This window comes from Babylonia areolata, chromosome 3 (assembly GCF_041734735.1).
Source record: "Babylonia areolata isolate BAREFJ2019XMU chromosome 3, ASM4173473v1, whole genome shotgun sequence".
Classification (NCBI taxonomy): Eukaryota; Metazoa; Mollusca; class Gastropoda; order Neogastropoda; family Buccinidae; genus Babylonia; species Babylonia areolata.
In genome coordinates, this window is record NC_134878.1 from 2,515,001 (window position 1) to 2,535,000 (window position 20,000).

At 43.7% G+C, this 20,000-nt stretch overlaps 1 protein-coding gene across 1 annotated transcript in view; it reads right to left on the minus strand.

Annotated features, from left to right (window-relative positions):
* LOC143279665 (uncharacterized) overlaps positions 1–20,000 on the minus strand; it is a 355,077-nt gene that overhangs the window by 98,562 nt on the left and 236,515 nt on the right. The window contains exon 4 of the mRNA XM_076583720.1: positions 7,666–7,746. Within this exon, the coding sequence (XP_076439835.1) occupies positions 7,666–7,746 (81 nt within the window). The remainder of the gene's footprint in view (positions 1–7,665; positions 7,747–20,000) is intronic.

Below are 20,000 nucleotides of genomic sequence, written 5' to 3' on the forward strand. Positions count from 1 at the left end.
GAGCTGAGACTAAAGCCAAAATCCTTCATGCACTCTACAAAAAACTATCAAACAAACAAAACGACCCAATCAATGAAGGAGACCTGACATCGCCCTGTCTTTTAACGTATATGTCTACAACATCCATGCACACGATCATCATACAGGAAGTTGTACTGCAAGAGTATCGTTCTATTACGTCTCAGCGCCACTTTAGTTTGGAACAATACACGTCTTCGTAAAGTTTAGATATAGTAACAGAAAAGTTTTCTGTTGAGGACAATGAAGATTATTTCCCAGAAGGGAGAGGGAGCACGTGGGCCGCCTTTATTTGTCTTCTTTTATTATATAAAAAATATTTTGTTTTGATTTTAGGGGTTTTTGTTTAGGTGAAAATAAGGATGACACTGACGAAAGACTTGATAAAAAAAGCCTTGCACCCTGCTCTCAATGAAGGCAATGAGAACCTTGCAGCCTGCTCTCAATGAAGGCAATAAGAACCTTGCACCCTGCTCTCAATGAAGGCAATGAGAACCTTGCACCCTGCTCTCAATGAAGGCAATGAGAACCTTGCAACCTGCTCCCAATGAAGGCAGAACCTTGCACCCTGCTCTCAATGAAGGCAATGAGAACCTTGCACCCTGCTCCCAATGAAGGCAGAACCTTGCACCCTGCTCTCAATGAAGGCAAGGAGAACCTTGCACCCTGCTCTCAATGAAGGCAAGGAGAACCTTACACCCTGCTCTCCCCGAATCCCCAAACCGCCACTCTCACTGCTCTCCTGACCACTACAAAAACATCCACCACGTTCCCCCGAATCCCCAAACCGCCATTCTCACTGCTCTCCTGGCCACTACAAAAACATCCACCACGACCCCCCCCCCCCCCCCACGCCCCCCTCCCCCCTCCGAATCCCCAAACCGACACTCTCACTGCTCTCCTGGCCACTACAAAAAATATCCAGCACGCACGCCAGTGGTAAAAAAAAAAAGAGGAAGAAAGATTGTGTAACCTTTGTTGTTTTTAGTTTGTTCTTTATTCTTTTCTGTTTATTTCGTTTGTATTTTATTTCTTTAATTATTTTTTTAGTCGTTCTCTCAGACTTCAGCTCCAACATATGGCTGATCAAAGGGAGAGCACCGTCACTGATTGGAAGTTTATGGGCCAATTAGGTTTCGCCTGGACATTTACAGGAAGCACGAAAGAGAAGAAAAGAAAACTTACATGAAACGGTAAAAAGAAAGAAGAAAAAAAACTCTCTTCGAGCTGGGATTCTTCCTGTTGCTTGGCTAAGCCACGAGGCCACTGGACGGAATGTGTTCTGAAACACCCAGACTGAATGCCTGGTAAGTTCAAGTTGCAAGCCGTCCCTCAACCCCACCCCACACCTCCCTCGCTATTCTTACCCCTATCAGTCTCCACTCAAAGCTTTCGTTAGTTTCTGATGTCCCGTTCTTTCCTTTCTGTCTTTCTTCATTTTCCATTTGTTCTTTGTTTTCTTCGTTCTTTCTGGAGTGAGAGGTCACTCACACTGTGGCAATGCCGGTCTCTCTTGCAGCTAGTTCTCTCCTCTACCTTTTCTTGCTCCTCTATGGTTCTTTTGATTCCCTGGTTTTCCGTTGAGCCCCTCTTTGATAAGGAGAGGATGATATAAAACTCGATGATGATGATGATGATAGCAATATTAATCATCATCATCACCATCATCTTCCTTATCATAAGAATGATAATAATAGTGTTGATAATGACGACGACGACGACGTTGATGGCGATGAAACGCATCATCATCATCATCAGTTGTGATAATCAACAATGTTTAATCCGCAGGCAGCGTGGTCCATTGTGTGCACTTAAATCATTGTTGATACGGTTTTCCTTCCTGCACATCACTGCCACCATTTCCATCTCACTTAAAAAAAATCATCATGATATTTATTATTATTATTTTATTACTACTACTACTGCCACTGCTACTTGAAAATAATTAACTTTCTTTGCTAATCCATAATCTTTTCTTCTTCTTTTTTTTTATAATAAAATCATATTTATCTGTCTTTCTTTGTTAACTTAGTATGAAAAAAAACCCCAGATAGAACCTCTGTGTGTGTGTGTGTGTGTGTGTGTGTGTGTGTTGCCACTCCCTATTTGTCAACCCTTGATTCGTTCCGATTTCCCACTCCCTCACACCATAAACGCACGCTGCAAGGAGAGAGACAGAGAGAGAGGGGGAGAGTGAGAGAGGGGAGAGAGAGAGAAAGAGGGGAGAGAGAGAGAAGAGGGGAGAGAGAGGGGGGAAGAGAAAGAGGGAGGGGAGAGAGAAAGAGATGAGGGAGAGAGAGACAGAGGAGAAAGAGAGGGGAGAGAGAGGGGGGGGGGGAGAGAGACAAAGAGAGACAGAGACAGAGAGAGACAGAGACAGAGAGAGAGTGCAAATAAAACAAAACAAATAAATAAGCAACTTAAAAAAATCTCCTTTCAGTCTCCATGCCACTCCCCCCCCCCCCCCCCGCACCCCCCCCCCCCCCAACCTCTCGGCCCCCTCTCTCTCTCACCTCGCCCCCAACAGGCAGAAAAACAACAAAAAGCCCGGACGGGGTGGCTGATGGAAGTTTATGGGCCAGTAATGTTTCCTTCGATACAGCAGTGGCCAGGAGCGAGGCCCAGAAGTGAAGGGAAAGTTCAGTGTGGTCTGAATGCAGGCAGCACCATCTTCATGCTCCGGTACCTCTCCTCAATGGTCCACTTCACGTGGCCCTTGTAGGGACAGATGTCACTGTGTGGTTTTCAGCCTTTGTGTCCATGTGTCGATTGCTGTTTGGGCTTCCTTCTACCGCACTCTTCTTCCTTCATTATTTCTCACTTTTTTTCTCTCTCTTTATTTCGCCTTTCTGTCGTTTTTTTCTCCCCCTCTGTTTGCCTCGCACTGCCTGCCCCCATCACCTATTTCCTTTCGATGTTTCTTTAGAAAACCTGATACAAAAACCACAAAAGCAACCAGTTTTATTTTCGTTCCTAGGGGCATAAGAAATTTAACAATAAAAATGTTTTCTTATTATTTTTCTTATTAGCGGTTATTGCCCAAGCGGCTTCGAAGGCCAGAAAAAAGACAACACGATAAAAACACGACACTGGAAAAAGAATGTTTGTGGTATAAAACCTTTTTTAATGTTGGATCCGGTTTAAAAACATCAGTGAAAAAAGAAAGAAACCTTTTTTAATGCTGGATCTGGTTTAAAACATCAGTGAAAAAAGAACGGAACCTTTTTTTAATGTTGGATCCGGTTTAAAAACATCAGTGAAAAAAGAAAGAAACCTTTTCTAATGTTGGATCCGCTTTAAAAACATCAGTAAAAACAGAAAGAAACCCCTTTTTTTAAAATGTTGGATCCGGTTTAAAACATCAGTGAAAAAAGAAAGAAACCTTTTCAAATGCTGGATCCAGTTAAAAACATCAGTGAAAAAAGAAAGAAACCCTTTTTAATGTTGGATTCGGTTTGAAACATCAGTGAAAAAAGATAGAAACCTTTTCTAATGTTGGATGCGGTTTAAAACATCAGTGAAAAAAGAACGGAACCTTTTTTAATGTTCGATCTGGTTTAAAATATCAGTAAAAAAAACAGAAAAAAACAACCTTTTTTTAATGTTGGATCCGGTTTAAACATCAGTGAAAAAAGAAAGGAACCTTTTTTTTAAATGTTCCTATCTGGTTTAAAACATCAGTGAAAAAAAAACGGAACCTTTTTTTAAATGTTGGATCTGGTTCAAAACATCAGTGAAAACAGAAAAAGAACCTTTTTTAATGTTGGATCCGGTTTAAAACATCAGTGAAAAAAAGGAACCTTTTTAATGTTGGATCTGGTTAAAAACATCAGCAAAAAAACAAACAAAAAAAACAACAACAACGGAACCTTTTTTTGACATTGGATCCGCTTTAAAACATCAGTGAAAAAAAAGAAAGGAACCTTCTTTTAATGTTGGATCCGGTTAAAAACATCAGTGAAAAAAGGAAGGACGGAACGGGAAAAAATATGGGTAATCATTTTTTTACGGATTTTTTGTTTGATTTGATACTGTTGTTTTTTCCCCCAACCCTTCTGCAAACTTCAATCTCGCCACATAAATCGCTATTTTCATTGTTGTAGTTGTCGAAGCCTTCAGGACATGCTGGAGGGAAGGCACAAAGGAGACGAACAACCTCCACACACTGTTGAACGTATTTCTTCTCTCCGTGTACACACCCCACCCAGAGCCTCAGAGAGGCTGTCATTCCTAATTGGACGTTGATGACCAATGCTATGTCGCCTGTACACGTACAAGACGAAGGAGAAGAGAAAGACAAGCTATCTATTGGCTCACACTGGAGAGAAAGCAACACCACTGAACGTTCGTAATTACTGTGCGTTGACGTGTTGAATAAGGAAGGGATCTCATTTTCCTCCATTCAATTGAACAAAAGTAAAAATACTACTCTTCAGGATAAGGCTTTTCTATACTGACATCAACGCTGTTTTTAATGTTCAAGACGTTGATCTGAGAACTTAAAACTCAAATGCTTACTGGCAAAATTGTTGATAATACTAGGCACTTTGAAATAAAGTGGTTAAGTTACAAAATCACCACTTGGTGCCTGAAGCACACATTCCTCATCAAGTCCCGCAATCGCAGAAAATAACCCCGGGGTTCTCTGGTGAGGAATGCTATAGTTATTTCAGGATATACTTCTGATACAATGTTGCATGGTATCTTAAGGTGTTGGATTATATTTTGGTGGGCTCACTTTCTTTGTAGCTTTTTGTGGAGCGAGTTAATGGCCTCGTTAAATACGCAACGTGCAGTGTGTCACTGAAACATCGATTCGCAATGATAAACTTATTACCAAACAAAATCGATTCGATGATAACAAATTTGGTAGTCTTTCTATTAATGAAGCAATATGTCCTACACGGAACATATACATTATTGTATGTGGGTTGTACCCAGGTGCTTACGATTAATATCAAAAGGATTATAACACGCATTCATTCGAAATACAATTGCTGTTCATCGTCCTTTATTCTTTGTTTTTTTGCAGAGGACCATACATGAAAACCAAACAAAGCACGGTGGTTCTTACGTTGTGTGATACTCAGCAATATGAAACATCACCTGTCCAGGCTATGTGTTGCTCCACAGTGTAATGCTGCTGCTGCTGCTGCTGCCTGCTTTGACTTGTTACTGACAGGAACAGTGTGATGTTGCGATTGCGTGTTTGTCTAAATCAACCTGTATTGAACACACGATGCTATCAATCAACTGCGCTAGTTGTCAAGTTCACGCGAAAGTCATAAACAGCTACAAGTTCTTGCGTTTTCTTTTGTTCAGGCCTGCGTTTGTTTTGATTGAGTTAAAAGCTTCATTATCATCACCATTGTTGTGATCATCATCATCGTACTTATATTGTGGTTCAGTCGTCTTTGTCGTGTCTTTGTGGTCATGTTCATGCATGATAGAATTATCACTTTTGAATCACTATCGCTTTATTAATCATGATGCATTTTTGTTCATACTCCAAGCTGTTGTGGTACAACTTTTGTTTGCAGTCACTGCCCCATGGACCTACTTTTACTTTTACTGTGCTTTCATTCTCTGTCTAGTTTGACAATGTTTAAATTCTTATTACGTATAATTGTTGATTATGATGTCATCAGCTCATTACTATTATCATTAGAAGTAGTAGTAGTAGTAGTAGTGGTAGCAGTAGTACACTGACGAAGCTAGGGCACCACCAACAGGGCAAGAATGCCAAAAACAAAACAAACAACAAATCACGGCAGTTAAGCATTACAACAAACAAACACAAAAAACTGTCAGATTTCATTTCCAAAACGTCAGCTGCAGAGCAAAATACACAAACCTAAAGCCAGATTACTGAAGCTCGAGATTCTGCGGTGATTCATTTGTTCTCCCCTCCACACACACACACGCCCCTGCCCCCCCTCCCTCCCCCCAAGCCCTATCGCATTGCAACAGGGGATGTTTGTTGTTGTTTTCTGGTCAACAAAGTGAAGAATGAACCAAACCCCTCCTTCACACACCCTTCGTGTTCCCCACGCGAAATACGCCATGATGACAAAGGAACAAAGGACCACACTGTCACTGATTGGATGAACATGGGCCAATGACGTTTTACTATTCAGGAAGACAGCATGTAAGAAGGTTAAGATAGAAAAAAAGAAACAAAACAATGGTAGCACTGAATGCAGTAACAAAAATGTGTGTGTGTGTGTGTGTGTGTGCGTGCGCGCGCGTGCGTATGTGTGTGTGTTTGTGTATGTGTGTCTGTGTGTCAGTATGCTTTAAAAAATTAATGAAGTAGGTTAACATAATCATGCGCACAAACAAAACATAGCAAACGCATTCTACATCAAGGAGACATGTATTATGTAGATAGCACAGCGACAGAAGAATGTATACAATGTAGAATATTAAAAGAAATAATAATAAATGAGTGAAAGAGACAAGAAACCACAAACATATGACTTTTTTCTGTAATGAGATACAGAGAGGGTGACCGAGTGAGACACACACACACACACACACACACACACACACACACACACACACACACACACACACACACACACACACACACACACACACACACACACACACACACACACACACATACATACATACATACATACACACACACACACACACATACAGAGAGAGAGACAGACAGACAGACAGACAGACAGACAGATAGAGAGAGAGAGAAACAGACAGACAGAGACAAAGAGTGACAGAGGTTCAGTCAGGCAGACAGACACACAAAGAGGCAGACAGAGACAGAGACAGATCGACATAGAGAGTGAGAAAGAGACAGAGACAGATCGACATAGAGAGTGAGAAAGAGACAGAGACAGATCGACATAGAGAGTGAGAAAGAGACAGAGACAGATCGACATAGTGAGTGAGAAAGAGACAGAGTCAGATCGACATAGAGAGTGAGAAAGAGACAGAGACAGATCGACAAGGAGAGTGAGAAAGAGACAGAGACAGATCGACATAGAGAGTGAGAAAGAGACAGAGACAGATCGACAAGGAGAGTGAGAAAGAGACAGAGACAGATCGACATAGAGAGTGAGAAAGAGACAGAGACAGATCGACATAGAGAGTGAGAAAGAGACAGAGACAGATCGACATAGAGAGTGAGAAAGAGACAGAGACAGATCGACATAGAGAGTGAGAAAGAGACAGAGACAGATCGACATATGGAGTGAGAAAGAGACAGAGACAGATCGACATAGTGAGTGAGAAAGAGACAGAGTCAGATCGACATAGAGAGTGAGAAAGAGACAGAGACAGATCGACAAGGAGAGTGAGAAAGAGACAGAGACAGATCGACATAGAGAGTGAGAAAGAGACAGAGACAGATCGACAAGGAGAGTGAGAAAGAGACAGAGACAGATCGACATAGAGAGTGAGAAAGAGACAGAGACAGATCGACATAGAGAGTGAGAAAGAGACAGAGACAGATCGACATATGGAGTGAGAAAGAGACAGAAATAGATATGGATGGACAGAGAATGAGACAGACAGACAGACAGACAGAAAGAGAGAGCGGTGGAGGAAGGAAGACGGAGAAAGTGTCAAACCGACTGACAGACAAACATGACATACAGACACAAAGGCGAACTGACTCACCTTTCACTATTGTGTGCAGCTGAAAATCTCCAGTGATAGTTCCACACACTTTGTCTATGTTATCGTCGTTGTCACAGAAACCTGCAACACACACACACACACACACACACACACACACACACACACACACATTAGCATCTGTTGGTGTGGATCAAAAGTCTCATCAATAAATATATCAGGACTCCAGACACACATCAGCATCATAAATACAAAACAAAAAAGTAGCAAACAAAAAATATTAGCAGCTATGACAAAAATAACTGGCACATAATTATACCCAATCCTCTCCAACGTCAAGTTCCTAAAACGTCCCAGATCCTTCCGATACGAACAGAAAGTTTACACAAACATGTGCCACACTGACAGAAATACAGAACGTTTACACAAACATGTACCACAGACTGACAGAAATACAGAAAGTTTACACAAACATGTGCCACAGACTGACAGAAATACAGAAAGTTTACACAAACATGTACCACAGACTGACAGAAATACAGCAAGTTTACACAAACATGTGCCACACTGACAGAAATACAGAAAGTTTACACAAACATGCACCACACACTGACAGAAATACAGAAAGTTTACACAAACATGTGCCACACACTGACAGAAATACAGAAAGTTTACACAAACATGTACCACACACTGACAGAAATATAGAAAGTTTACACAAACATGTGCCACAGACTGAGAGAAATACAGAAAGTTTACACAAACATGTGCCACAGACTGAGAGAAATGTTTATCTTCATTGTTCCGGAGAAAAGAGTTGGAGTCAGTGTGGTAGTTTTCTATCTCTCTTGACGAAGATCTTTCACACAAAACTTTGCCATGGGTTTGATGAATGTATGAGAGGTTTATATATTTGGTGTTTCTCGATTCATGACACCCTCACAACCTTCCTTTCCTAGGATAGTAACACAAACAACCTTCCTTTCCTAGGATAGTAACACAAACAGACATGTCGCTCACAACCTTCCTTTCCTAGGATAGTAACACAAACATCCTTCCTTTCCTAGGATGATAACACAAACAGACATGTCGCTCACAACCTTCCTTTCCTAGGATAGTAACACAAACAACCTTCCTTTCCTAGGATGATAACACAAACAGACATGTCGCTCACAACCTTCCTTTCCTAGGATGATAACACAAACACACATGTCGCTCACAACCTTCCTTTCCTAGGATGGTAACACAAACAACTTTCCTTTCCTAGGATGGTAACACAAACAACCTTCCTTTCCTAGGATGGTAACACAAACATCTTTCCTTTCCTAGGATGGTAACACAAACAGACATGTCTCTCACAACCGTCCTTTCCTGGGATGGTAACACACACAGACATGTCGCTCACAACCGTCCTTTCCTAGGATGGTAACACAAACAACCTTCCTTTTCTAGGATGGTAACACAAACAACCTTCCTTTCCTAGGATGGTAACACAAGCAGGCATGTCGCTCACATCGTTCCTTTCCTGGGATGGTAACACAAACAACCTTCCTTTCCTAGGATGGTAACACAAGCAGATATGTCGCTCACAACCTTCCTTTCCTAGGATGGTAACACAAACAGGCATGTCAATAGCATCCTTCCTTTCCTAGGATGGTAACACAAACAGGCATGTCGCTCACAACCATCCTTTCCTAGGATGGTAACACACACAGACATGTCGCTCACAACCTTCCTTTCCTAGGATGGTAACACAAACAGACATGTCGCTCACAACCTTCCTTTCCTAGGATGGTAACACACACAGCCATGTCGCTCACAACCTTCCTTTCCTAGGATGGTAACACACACAGCCATGTGTAAAGTTCTTCCATAACACACACAGCCAGTCCTCACAACATCTTTCTAGATGGACACACACACACATGCCACACAACCTCTTTCCTAGGATTAAACACACAGATGTCTCAACTTCCTTTCCTAGGATGGTACACAAACAACCTTCCTTTCCTAGGATGGTAACACAAACAGCAGTCGCTCACAACATTCCTTTCCTAGGATGGTAACACACACAGCCATGTCGCTCACAACATTCCTTTCCTAGGATGGTAACACACACAGCCATGTCGCTCACAACCTTCCTTTCCTAGGATGGTAACACAAACAGACATGTCGCTCACAACCTTCCTTTCCTAGGATGGTAACACAAACAGACATGTCGCTCACAATCTTCCTTTCCTAGGATGGTAACACACAGAGACATGTCGCTCACAACCTTCCTTTCCTAGGATGGTAACACAAGCAGGCAAACAGAAATCCAAACAAACAAAACCATCGTATGGCGGTATGGCGTGAAACACCAAGACGCAACAGCGAAAACATCGATGATGATAATGACTGTCACATAAAAAAGAAGTTGATACTGATTCTGTTGACGGCAATGATGACGAGACGACGACGACGACAACGATGATGATGGTGATGATGATGATAAAAAAAATATATAAATATAACAGTAAATTCAGCTTGTATATAATTTGGCTTCTTTTTTTTTTTCTTTTTTTTTTGGTGCCCACCCCAGAGGTGCAATATTGTTTTAAACAAGATGACTGGAAAGAACTGAATTTTTATTTGTATGCCAAATTTGGTGTCAACTGAAAAGGTATTTGCAGAGAAAATGGCAATGTTAAAGTTTACCACACACACACACACACACACACACACACACACACACACACACACACACAACCGAACACCAGGTTAAAACATAGACTCACTTTGTTTACACAAGTGAGTCAAAACGTAAGGAAAGAAAGAAATAAAGACAAAAAAAAAGGAAACAAAGAAAGAAACAAGAAAAGAAAGTAAAGCGTGTCTAAAACTTGAGTTTGAAAATAGACACAAGACAGAAAAGAGAGCCGACTCTTTTTCTTTTTTTTTCCCCTTGCAGAGAAGGTTATATTTGTCAAGAAACATGTAATCACATTTCACATTAAAATTTTGGGTAAACAATATAACAAAATACATTGATTCCAAGAAAAACAATGAAGCATTACACCGTAGAATCTGCTTCAAGGAAAAACACATCAACACTGTCCCTCGCTTCACTGAAGTTATATCATTCATCCAACTGCAAGGTTTTTGTTTTTGCATCTCCCCAATCCCAACAAACACCCACACACAGTGAGAGAGCCGACTCTTGCTGGACAAAAAAACAACAAAACAAAACAAAACAAAAACAAAAAAACCCAAAACAAACACGGATATGATCCTTCCGCTTCCTCTCTATCTTCTTTGACCCCCCCCCTCCCCTCCTCCCCACACATGCATGCACGACATCCTGTCCCACCCACCCCTTTCCCCTTCCCCCTCTCACTCCCCTCCCCCACTACCGACCAGGTGTTCCTGTCATGGCCACTGGCCATTCTGCAGGGGGGTGGGGGTGGGGGTGGGGGGCTAGAGACAGAGAGAAACAGGGAGAGAGAGACAGGGAGAGAGAGACAGAAAGACAGGGAGAGAGAGAGAGACAGAGACAGAAAGACAGGAGAGAGAGAGAGAGAGAGAGAGATTGCCCAAGGCAGTGAGCGTGGCACCAGTCGTGCTTCCCAATGAATAATGAGCAGCAGAAGAATGGTCATGACCTGACGGCGGTTGTCGCGTGACTCTTGGTACATTTTGAAATGTTATACTCAGAATGATGATGATAATAATAATAATAATAATAATAATAACAACAATTATTATTATTATTACCATCATCATCATCATCATCATTATTGTTGTTGTTGATGTTGTTGCTGTCTAACCACTGGACACATACATAAATGAGTACAGACACACAACACACACACACACACACACACACTAGTCACTGTAACGTGATTTTAATTACTTACTCGAAGCAGCAACATGAGATTGAGTGTTTCCCCGAATAAACGAGCATACACACTTCTCTGAAACCCAGTTACAATGGCGCAGGTATGATGAACATTTTTTCTGGGTGTTTGCCAAGGAGACAACCAAACACGACAGCACTGTTGAGGGAGAAAAAAGAAACGTAAAACAAACAGGAAAATAACAAATAATCTATCAATAAACAGACCGCTGGTGAGTTCCGTGCTACATGACTTATAGAGACGCGTCACATGATCTCTGCTCTCGAAGTTGATTGGCTCTTCGAAATTTCGAACAATCAGAGGCGATCAAGAGGGGTAGAACGTGCAAATCAGCAGGCTTCTTTTTTCGACTTTTTGCTCTTTTTGTGCATACAACGGCACTTCACTGACCAGAGTTTGCTTGTTGCAATGCAGGCTATCGAGTGAAGAAATGGAGGGCAGCACATTTTGTCTATGTCGATCGCCTTTGACATTGCTCGAATTTCGAATAAAAAGTCAGATGCGCATGCGCAAGATCCAAGATGGCCACGGAACTCTCCAGCGGTCTATTACAAGATACCAGCCCTTCTGCTCCGTGTTATCTGAGCGTACTGGTGACCAAGACCTGCTTCAGCGATCACATTAACGTCACTCACATTTTTCATTAGTGACGCCCCTGGAAACAAAGCCATGGTCTTTGAAAGGGAGGGGGAGGGGGACGGAGGAGAAAAGGACAGGACAAGGAGGAAGGGAAGGAGGAGGAGGGGGAGGAGGAGGAGCAGCAGCTGTGGGTGGGAGGAGTATGGAGGTGGTGGGGGGAGACTAAACGAGGGGCGCCGGTGAAGACTCCTGGCCAAGGAAGAGGGGTTTTATTAACACTGCCTCACTTCCTGATGTATTTCCTGCCCCTGTTTTCTGCCGATCCCCGGCCCGCCTGGCCCTGGTCCATTGGCCTCGGAGAGTGGTGTCCCTTGACCACGGAATGACGGGATACATCACGTGGCAGGAGGGGGGGACGGCGGCCATTGATATCTGTCGCGGGTGTTTTGTGCTTGGCGGCGTGCGGCATGTGACAAATCAACCAGTGGTCGCCCCACGGACAGCCTCATGGATCACCCCCACCACCCCCGCCCCCTGGCAAAGTGGGCCGTCCTTCACGCCAACTCTGTCCTGACATGCAATCGCCGCCCTCACACTGACGCCGTTCGGAGCCGCCTTGGTCTAGCCGCGTGCTGGTGATGCGTTACCGGCTGGTGGACGATGGGACACATGTTGGCTTGTAGCAGACTGACAAATGAACTGAGAACTAGTCGGGGTGGGGGTGAGGAATGGGGAGGGGGGGGAGGATTGGGGAGGGGGGGGTGGTCGTTCAAAGTTGAGCTCTTCAAATCGAACCGAGATCCAGTCGTGTTGTCTTTTGAGCTGAGCGAAAGGACATCATCTGTGGCCAACTCCGTTTCAGTTTCAAGGACAGTGTGCAGACGGATCCATATTCGCAACTTAACATCTGCTTTAAAATAGATTAAAAACTAACTTCATATAAAAGGAGCAGATGTCAGATCTACGCCAAAACCGAAAGCGTTGGACATGCCCTGACAACCCTCACAGGTCAAGTCTAGTGTCTCCAAAAAGAAATTCACACGTGCCCATGATGCTCGTGCTCACAGTGCAAAATACAAAATGTGCATTAAAAATGTACGTACGTGCTACAGTGATCACGAAATCACACAAAATTACATTGACACAGCTATGTAAAAGCCCGGAAGTCCTGACAACAAAACGTATGTATCCACCATGCACTGCACACAATGCACATGTGCACCAACCGTTCCTGAATTGACAAAAAAAAAAAAAAAAAAAAAAAGAAGAAGAAGGTAAGGTATTGACAATGGTGTCTGTATACCATCAATATGTCCGCCGCCAGTCTAAACGTATGTCTCTTCTGGGGCCAAAGCTTGAGTAAAACTGTTCTCAAACTCTTCGACATATCTACACGTATACTATATCCACCTACCATAAAATGGTGGTTTTAAAATCAGCACTTTATCATCAAAGCTAATCCAAATTTGGAGGGTAAAGACAAAAAAGGACCAACAAATACCAGTGAAATTAAACTGCTGTCAATGGAAGTCTTTGTGTATAAAATGAATGATAAAAAAAATAAACGCTAGTAAATCAGCAATAATGATAACGTGAAGTAGAATAAAATATTTTTTTTTATAAGAAACATAAATAACAAAAATATGATTATGCGCGGAATCGTCCCATAATTAAACTGCTGTCAATGGAAGTCTTTGTGTATAAAATGAATGATAAAAAAAATAAACGCTAGTAAATCAGTAATGATGATAACGTGAAGCAGAATGAAATAATTTTTATAAGAAACATAAATAACAAAAATATGATTATGCGCGGAATCGTCATACCCTGAGATAAAAAGAATATTTTGCAATCTTATTCATTGCAAACAACGGACACAAGTTTCACATTCATGCTGTCGTTATATTAACTGAACGTGAGACCAGGAATAACATTTATTTCTTTGCTTGCCTTCGTGTTTGGTGATTTTGAGCGCTGTGTGTGTGTGTGTGTGTGTGTGTGTGTGTGTGTGTGTGTGTGTGTGTGTGTGTGTGTGTGTGTGTGTGTGTGTGTGTGTGTTTGCGCTCGTGACGCGCGTGTCTGTTTTTCCAAACAGCGGTCACAGGTTCCGGTGTTAAAAACCCGGTAACCCTGACAACAAAAGCCGGCCATTGACACCCCTCAGTTTGTCGAGCGTGAGAATCCATGTGTTGCACAGAGTCCATGATCAGTCATTAACACAGTGTCCATGATCCGTCATTAACACAGTGTCCATGATCCGTCATTAACACAGCCTGTGCTGATGTCAGGGAAGGATTGTACAGTGTCCATGATCCGTCATTAACACAGTGTCCATGATCCGTCATTAACACAGTGTCCATGATCCGTCATTAACACAGTGTCCTGATGTCAGGGAAGGATTGTACAGTGTCCATGATCCGTCATTAAACACAGTGTCCATGATCCGTCATTCACACAGTGTCCCACGATCCGTCATTAACACAGCCTGTGCTGATGTCAGGGAAGGATTGTACAGTGTCCATGATCCGTCATTAACACAGTGTCCATGATCCGTCATTAACACAGTGTCCATGATCAGTCATTAACACAGTGTCCATGATCCGTCATTAACACAGCCTGTGCTGATGTCAGGGAAGGATTGTACAGTGTCCATGATCAGTCATTAACACAGTGTCCATGATCCGTCATTAACACAGTGTCCACGATCCGTCATTAACACAGTGTCCATGATCCGTCATTAACACAGTGTCCATGATCCGTCATTAACACAGTGTTCATGATCCGTCATTAACACAGCCTGTGCTGATGTCAGGGAAGGATTGTACAGTGTCCATGATCCGTCATTAACACAGTGTCCATGATCCGTCATTAACACAGTGTCCATGATCCGTCATTAACACAGTGTCCATGATCCGTCATTAACACAGTGTCCATGATCCGTCATTAACACAGTGTCCATGATCCGTCATTAACACAGTGTCCATGATCCGTCATTAACACAGCCTGTGCTGCTGTCAGGGAAGGAATCCATAGCACCAGTTTTGAAGCAGTCTGTTTCACGTTTCTGATCGTGATAAACACCAGCAGTGGAGAGAGTGGACAGAACATGCTGTTTCCAGCCGACCTCCTCTCTCCCCTCACTGACCTGCTGTGCATGCTGGTTCACCAAATGTCTTTGCCTCTGTAATGTGTCCTCTCTTTTCATTCACATTATCCAAGAATCCAACTCCTAAAACTTACTAGTTGGCAATCTATTGAAATACAGTTGAAAAACATCTTGAGATAAATATATAAACAAGTGGGTAAACAGATAAATAATGAAATTATGAATGCATAAATGAGTACATGTCTCGATTAGTCAAAACGTAAATAATGATAGAGCGCACAATAGAGAGAGAGAGAGAGAGAGAGAGAGAGAGAGGAGGGAGGGAGGAGGAGGGAGGGAGGACGGGGGGGGGGGGGGAGAGAAATGAGTCGACAATAATTCTACACTTTGCTGACCTGTACTTTTATTTCGTCTTTTCCTGACCGATTGCCAACAACTGTAAATGACTGCAGTTTACTTTATCAGAAACACACTCTTGCATGTGCGCACTCACATTTACACAATGGTATATGTACTTGCATACCTCCCTCTCCGCCCCCCCCCCCCCCCCAACACACACACACAACAACAACAACAAAACAAACAAAAATAAACAAAACAAAACACACACACACACACACACACACACACTCACACAGGCACACACAGAGATACAAAAACACTCACACATAAACAAATGCAAACATACACACACATACAAACACACACACACACACACACACACACACACACACACACACACACACACACACAGAGAAAAAAATAGACAGATACATACATACATACATACATACATACACACTTTTTCTGAAAAGAACATTATCAAAAGAACCTAACACCACCATCTCCTTCCATCTGAAGAAGACACAGTCCCACAAACAACGCCCTCTCGTTCCCCACAGAAGTAAGCCAGTTTCACCCACAGCTTTCCCAGCACCTATTGGAAACAGCACCTGCCCCATGTCTAAATCCCTCCAACTAAACAAAGGAACAAAGGAAGAACCGAACAAATAAAGAAGGCTTCACAACAACCAGCAAACAAAACAAACAATGATGACACAAACAATGAACAAAGCCCAGAACCAAGCCAATGGATCCACAAAGAAACCGATAAATCAAGACAGATAATCAACAACAACAGCGATAAAGTGAACACACAAAAAAAACATGAAGTAAATGAATGAATAAACAACAGTATAATCAATAAATCAATGCCCCCACCCCCCCCCCCCACGCCCCTATAAAATTAAGCAAATAAGTAATCAGCCAAAGTAAGTAAATAAACAAATAAATACTAGTAAGCGAATCGAAATGAACGAATGAAACAAAATCAATGAATAAAATACATAAATGAATTGACCGATCAATAATAAATGGGTTTGTTTTTTTTTCAATGTGGCAGGAAGATCTCCCACATCACATACCCCAACCACGACCCATGAAAACCTCCCCTCCTCCATCCCCCTCCCTCACCACCCCTCCCCCACCTCCTCCTCCCCTCTCGCGCTGTGACACCCTCCCTCCAACTTCTCTCTGCTCTATCATCTGGCGAGGAGAAGGTGGGGGGGAACGGGGAGGTTTGTCATACGATAGTCGGGTGGGATGGAAGGGGGAGTGGGGGGGTCTGCGGGGAGAAATCTGTTAAGAGCTCCACCTGCATGCGCGCGGCTTGTTGTAATCCCGCCGGCAAGGGGGGCTCATCGACGCTGACACGACACCGGACCCGAGTTGTCCTCTCCTGATAATACCCCGCAGACTCCCGATGGACACACGCACCACAGGCTGTACCAACAATGGGCACATTTTCTCCCTGTCTTCTTTTTCTACACGGTTTTTTGTTGTTGTTTTTTTTGTTTTTACACCGCCCAGTTGCTGCATGACAGAACGTCACAGAGCACAAGTAGCCAGCTATGTATTACACAGTGATGGATAGATTAGTTTCAGGTACTCTGCCACCAAGATTGAGCTGTATGATGCGGTCAAAAGGTGAAACCTTTGCACAATTAAAGACTTTTTTTCAATTATTTCAGTGCGAACGAATACCATAACTAAAGATGATGAACCCATGATTTCTTCTCTCCTTTTTCTCATCGATCTTTTTTTGCTAGCCTGTTTCTCTTGATGTTTGGTTTTCCTGGGGCCTGACGGTAATATAACCCAAACTGACAACTTGGTTTGTCAAAACATCTTATGCACATTCATTTGTTTTATTCTTCTTTTTGCTCTGCTTTCCTGCCTGCGCGTCTACCTGCAATCTTCTGTCTCGTCTGTCTATGATTTTGCTCATCGAATCATTTCTCTTTCTATGCAAGAAGTGATCAGAATGTATACAATACATACATCTTTTATTGTGTCATCTATTTGCAAGTTATTACCATTGGCGTGAGAAATAGTGGATGGAAGGGATGAATGAAATAAAGGAACACAGAAAGAGAGAGAGTGTGTGAGTCAGAGAGAGAAACACAGAGAGAGAGAGAGATGAGGCACACACAGACACACACACACATACAGGCACAGACAGATTAGATAGATAGATATAGATAGATAGATAGATAGATAGATAGATAGATAGATAGATAGATAGATAGATAGATAGATAGATAGGCAGATAGATATGTATACAGGGACAGAGAGAAAAAGAGAAGAGAGAGAGAGGGGGGGGCGGGGGGAGGCAGTCAGAGGGAAAAAAAAGGTAAGGGACAGAGGAAGGGGGAATGAAGGAATGATTTTCTTTGAAGGAACGAAAGAAAGGAAACGTATTTCTTTAATGAGGGAAATGGAACAGCCAAAGTCTTTTGTGTTTTTGCTTATGTTTGTTTGCTTTGTTTTTACCTCGAGCTCTCGGGGCAAAGAAGACACAGGAAAAATAAATCAGAGACAGAGACAGACAGACAGACATATATGCAGAAACAGAGAGAAGAGAGAGACACACACAGACAAAGAGAACAGGGAGGTGGGTGTGGCCAGGACTGACAAAGCACAAAGCAGGGTGTGCTGAGAACAAAGGCCATCATGTCTGTCTTCAGGGACCTCTGAAAGCCGCTTCACTTCCAGCAGACGGTTAAATTGGCTTTTCTTTTCTTTTTTCTTCTTTTTTTTTTCTTTCAATGCATTTCCCCGTGCCATGAAGTAACTGCTATGCTCGGAAAAGTTTTTTCCCCCTACCCCAACCCCCATGTGTGTGGGGGAAGGAGGCGGTGGGTTGGTGTAGTTGTGTGTGTGGGTGTGGGTGTGTGTGTGTGTGAGGGGGGGATGGTGGGGGAGGCGGTGGGTTGGTGTAGTTGTGTGTGTGGGTGTGGGTGTGTGTGTGTGTGAGGGGGGGATGGTGGAGGAGGCGGTGGGTTGGTGTAGTTGTGTGTGTGTGGGGTTGGGTGGGTGGGTGTGAGTATGGGTGTGGTTGTCTGTGTGGGGAGGCAGTGTGTTGGTGTAGTTGTGTGCGTGTGTGTGGGTGGGTGTGGATGTGGGTGTGGGTGTGTATGTGTGGGTGGGTGGGTGGGGGGCGGGGCGGGGGGAGGGGGACGGAGACGGTGGGTTGGTGTAGTTGTGTGTGTGGGTGTGGTTGTGTGTGTGTGTGGGGGGGGGGGGGAGACGGTGGGTTGGTGCAGTTGTGTGTGTGGGTGTGTGTGGGTGTGGCTGTGGGTGTGGCTTGTGGGTTTGGTTGCGTGTGGGTGTGGTTGTGTGTATGTGTGTGTGGGAAGTGGTGGGTTGGTGTAGTTGTGTGTGTGGGTGTGGGTGTGGGTGTGTGTGGGGGAGGCGGTGGGTTGGTGTAGTTGTGTGTGTGGGTGTGTGTGGGTGTGGCTGTGGGTGTGGCTTGTGGGTTTGGTTGCGTGTGGGTGTGGTTGTGTGTATGTGTGTGTGGGAAGTGGTGGGTTGGTGTAGTTATGTGTGTGGGTGTGTGTGTGGTTGTGTGTGGGGGAGGCGGTGGGTTGGTGTAGTTGTGTGTGCGGGTGTGGTTGTGTGTATGTGTGTGTGTGTGTGTGTCACACCAAGCACACCAACACACCAAGCACAGCAACCACACCAACACACTAACCACAGCAACCACACCAATACACCAAGCACACCAACCACACCAACACACTAACCACAGCAACCACACCAAGCACACCAACACACCAACCACACCAATACACCAAGCACACCAACACACCAACCACACCAATACACCAAGCACACCAACACACCAACCACACCAATACACCAAGCACACCAACACACTAACCACAGCAACCACACCAAGCACACCAACACACCAACCACAGCAACCACACCAAGCACACCAACACACCAACCACAGCAACCACACCAAGCACACCAACACACCAACCACAGCAACCACACCAAGCACACCAACACACCAACCACACCAACACACCAACCACACCAATACACCAAGCACACCAACACACTAACCACAGCAACCACACCAAGCACACCAACACACCAACCACACCAACACACCAAACACAGCAACTACACCAAGTTTCAGTTTCCGTAGCTCAAGGAGGCGTCGCTGCGTTCGAAAAACTACACCAAGCACAGCAACCACACCAAGCACAGCAACCACACCAAGCACACCAAGCACACCAACACACCAAGCACATCAACACACCAACCACACCAACACACCAACCACACCAACACACCAAACACACCAACAACACCAAGCACACCAACCACACCAACACACCAAGCACAGCAACCACACCAAGCACACCAACCACACCAACACACCAAGCACAGCAACCACACCAACCACACCAACACACCAAGCACACCAACCACACCAAGCACAC